Below are 3,569 nucleotides of genomic sequence, written 5' to 3'. Positions count from 1 at the left end.
AGGTCCTATTTATGAATGGGCTCACACTACCATGACCTGGGCTCATGACTTTTAACATGTCATTTGTGGGGGACATAATTTAATCCCCAAATGGTACACTTTTACATACTGAAGTTTGCTTTGACTAATATGAGTAGAAGTTTTCTTAATAGATCATTTTCCCTACTATATAGTTATATAATGAAGAAGGGTTATGGTTCAAGCAGTATAAAACCAAGATTATTGCTTTTGGTTGACATATCTAACTTTTAACTGGTATTATCAAAAAACCTAATACACTAAATTTGCTCATTCAATTATTTTGGCGATTATTTGCAATCAGGCTATGTTAGAAGGTACACTAGGATGCTACACTGCTCAAAGCTAGATGTTCCAGAGATGTGTGATGAGGATAAAAGAACAAATATCAAATTGTAAATGCTTGAGATTTGTTCTCCCTCAGTATTTAAGGTGGAAAAATTCTTGCCCCTGTAGTTTCTCTGCTGCACGAACAGCAGACACTCGGCAAAATGGGAGCACACACCTAACCCTGGAGTAGTGTAAGGAAAAGAAATAAATAGTTAGAGAAAAAACTAAAATGAGAGAGAAAACTTTTGCTGGGAATTTAAAAAGATGCTTAATCACCTCAATCCCTTTGCCATTTTCTCAAAAGTTTGAGTAAAAGTTTGAATTGTTTTAATTTATGCTTTTCTGTTTTGTGGTCAAGACAAACCAGAGATCAGTAATACATATGCAAGAGGTAATTTATTACCATTTTTAAAAGTTGTTTTAACATTTTCCAAGATAAAATTATCACTGCTTTGCTTTATGGTTTAACATGTTTAGATTTTAATCCCCTATTTGCATGCTAGAAGAACAGAGAAAAATTATTGCCAGTGGATAATTTTGATTCCTTCCTTGGTTGAGAGCTTAGCTCACCTATGATCATATGTGACCTTGTCTTTTAGTCAAACATGAGTCCCAAATGCACTCCTTAGTTTTCTCAATGGGATGTCCTTACACCTAAGTGTTTAGAAGATGTTTGTTTGAGGTCCTGAACCCCTGACTTCTTTGCCAAGCAATTGCCACCCTGAAGGTTTCAAAGGTAAATATGCAAAGTCATGACTCTGTGACCCTGGGACCAGTGGTGCTCACCCAGGCTGTGAGGCTCATTACCATCCCTTTGGACCCCAACTCCTGTATGAATTCCCCACCCTAAGGAGCTGGGCTGCAGCAGGTGTGAGTCGATGGGTCACCTTTGCACCTCTGGCCTAAGGCCTCTTTGACCCCACGGGCACAATGAATTTTGTAACTTACGTGCTTTTTTCCCTTTTCTCACTGATTGTAAGAGAGCTTAGACATGTATTTGCAGATTTTAGCAAGGAAATAGATTTTCATGGCATGAATTTTACCTTCTTCTTTAATTCTGATATGCTAGTATGTCACTTTTTTTTCTTTTTCTATGGTGTGTATATTTCTAAGTTGTTGCAATTTCAGACTTTTTGGAATAAGGTAGGGACTGAAAACTATAAAGTTCATTTTCCCATTATCTCAAAAGAGGTTTTGACTGTGGTCCTCAAGCCTTCTCTCTTCACACAAATCCACCCCCCACTACCTCCACAGTATGTGAGAGGACAAGCTCCAATGCCCGTTGCTTTCAGAGTGAGGACCTGTCATTATACAAATCACCTTCTAATGTTTTAATTTAGAGCTCCTATTTAGAACTTGACTCAGAGTAGCCTTCATATCCTTGTTCCGCAGACAATAGATGAAAGGATTCAACAAGGGTGTCACCACCGCATAAAAGACCATGACCACCTTGTCCTGCTCTGCTGAGGCTGTGGAGTGGGGCTGCATAAAGGTGACTAGGGCCATCCCATAAGACATGGAGACCACAGTGAGGTGGGAGGCACAGGTTCCAAATGCTTTGCGGCGTCCCTGGGTGGAGCGGATCCTCAAGATGGCAGCCACAATGTAGCAGTAGGAGAGTGAGACCAGGCAGCAGGGCATCAGCAGCACCACTATGCTGGAGGCCACTATGACCACATGATTGAGGGTGGTGTCCACACAGGCTAATCTCACCAGTGCCAGTGTCTCACAGATCACGTGATTCAGCACATTTTTCCCACAAGTAGGCAGGCTCATGGTGACTACTGTCTCCACAGTAGAGTTTACCAGGCCCACAAGCCAAGAGATGGCTGCCAGGGCCACACAGAGCCTTGGGCTCATCACTGTCACGTAATGCAGGGGGTCACAGACAGCCACGTAGCGGTCATAGGCCATTGCGGCCAGCAGTAGGAACTCACTTCCCCCATAGGTCAAAGAGAAGAAGAGTTGGACTCCACACCGGGTGAAAGAGATGGTCTTCTTCTCCAAGAGGAAGTGCACCAGCATCTGGGGGACCCCACTGGAGGTGTAGCAGATGTCCACGACTGAGAGGTTGCAGAGGAAGAAGTACATGGGCAGATGGAGTCGTACATCCAGCCCAATCAGGAGGATGATGAGCCCGTTGCCCAGCAAGGTGAGCAGGTAGGCGGCACCAAAAAGGACAAAAACCCCAACCTGGGTCTGCCTGTCACTGGAGAGGCCCATTAGGACAAACTCCCTCACCCAAGTTAGGTTGTCCTTCCTCATGGAGAAGGCAGGTGAATCTGCCAAGGAAGGAGAAGAGTTGGAAAGGGGAAGTAAAGAACACACTTTAGGAGTCTCTGGCTAAACCAAGGCCCTTGGATTAAGCTATGAGCTAGAACTGGAGCTGAAATTGCGACATACCCCTTAGGTTCCTTAACCTAGGTGGTTTGGGAGCATGCAAATGAAGACATTGGAGTAAGGAACTTTTGGCTTTCTCACTATACTCTGAGATTCTCAAGGATGAAGTCTCGGCTTTGGTCATCTTTTCATGTCTAGGGCCCAATAATGTTATAATCATATAAGAGATAATCTATCAATGTAGAAAGAGAAAAATGGTATTAGGGAAATGGGAGAAAGAATGAGAGAAGGAAAGAGAAAAAGAATGTAAAAGAAAAAGAAACACTAAAGAAGGTAGACAGGGAAAAGAAAAAGGAGGATAGGAAAAAGGAAAGAAAGAGTTCATAAATGAGGGTTAACAGTGAGTGAAGTATTTTTTTAGACAGTTGAGAACCACAGAGGTGCTCTGGGGGTCCTCAGTGTCCTTCCCTAAAGGACTGGATTCTGTTGCTGTTCATGCTGCTTCTAGAATCTGGTCTAGGCCAGCGCCTAGCAAAGAATCATTTCACATCATTCTCATTTTGCCCAACGGTCTAGATGAAGCTTAAATTCTTTAAATAAATATCTGTTAAGCCCTGCCATGTGCCAGGAACTGCACTAGGTATTGGAGACCTGTCTGTGAACAAGAAAGACATAAATGTGGTCCTGCGTCCTTGGTTCTTGCAATTTAACCAAGGACACTGGGGTAAAATTAAATTTGGTATTTTGTAATTAAATTACTGCTATTGTTATCCTGCTTCTCAACAATGTGCAATTAATACAGTGAGTTGCAGGCATTTATTTAGATGCTCAAATAAATGATTAACCAAATAATGTAATGAGAGCATTTGGAAACCAATGAT

At 42.3% G+C, this 3,569-nt stretch overlaps 1 protein-coding gene across 1 annotated transcript; it reads right to left on the bottom strand.

Annotated features, from left to right (window-relative positions):
• Positions 1–1,671: 1,671 nt before the first annotated feature.
• On the bottom strand, positions 1,672–2,613 carry LOC119534859 (olfactory receptor 2F1-like). The gene has a single exon (XM_037837416.1). The coding sequence runs from the start codon at positions 2,611–2,613 to the stop codon at positions 1,672–1,674; it is 942 nt and encodes a 313-aa protein (XP_037693344.1).
• Positions 2,614–3,569: the final 956 nt, after the last annotated feature.

Source organism: Choloepus didactylus, chromosome 5 (assembly GCF_015220235.1).
Source record: "Choloepus didactylus isolate mChoDid1 chromosome 5, mChoDid1.pri, whole genome shotgun sequence".
Lineage (NCBI taxonomy): Eukaryota > Metazoa > Chordata > Mammalia > Pilosa > Megalonychidae > Choloepus > Choloepus didactylus.
The sequence above is the reverse complement of the archived record's forward strand: the minus strand, read 5'-3'. Positions and strand labels throughout refer to the sequence as shown.

Coding starts and splice junctions, on each gene's coding strand:
- LOC119534859 (XM_037837416.1), bottom strand. CDS start 2,613: ATGAGGAAGGACAACCTAACTTGGGTGAGGGAGTTTGTCCTAATGGGC.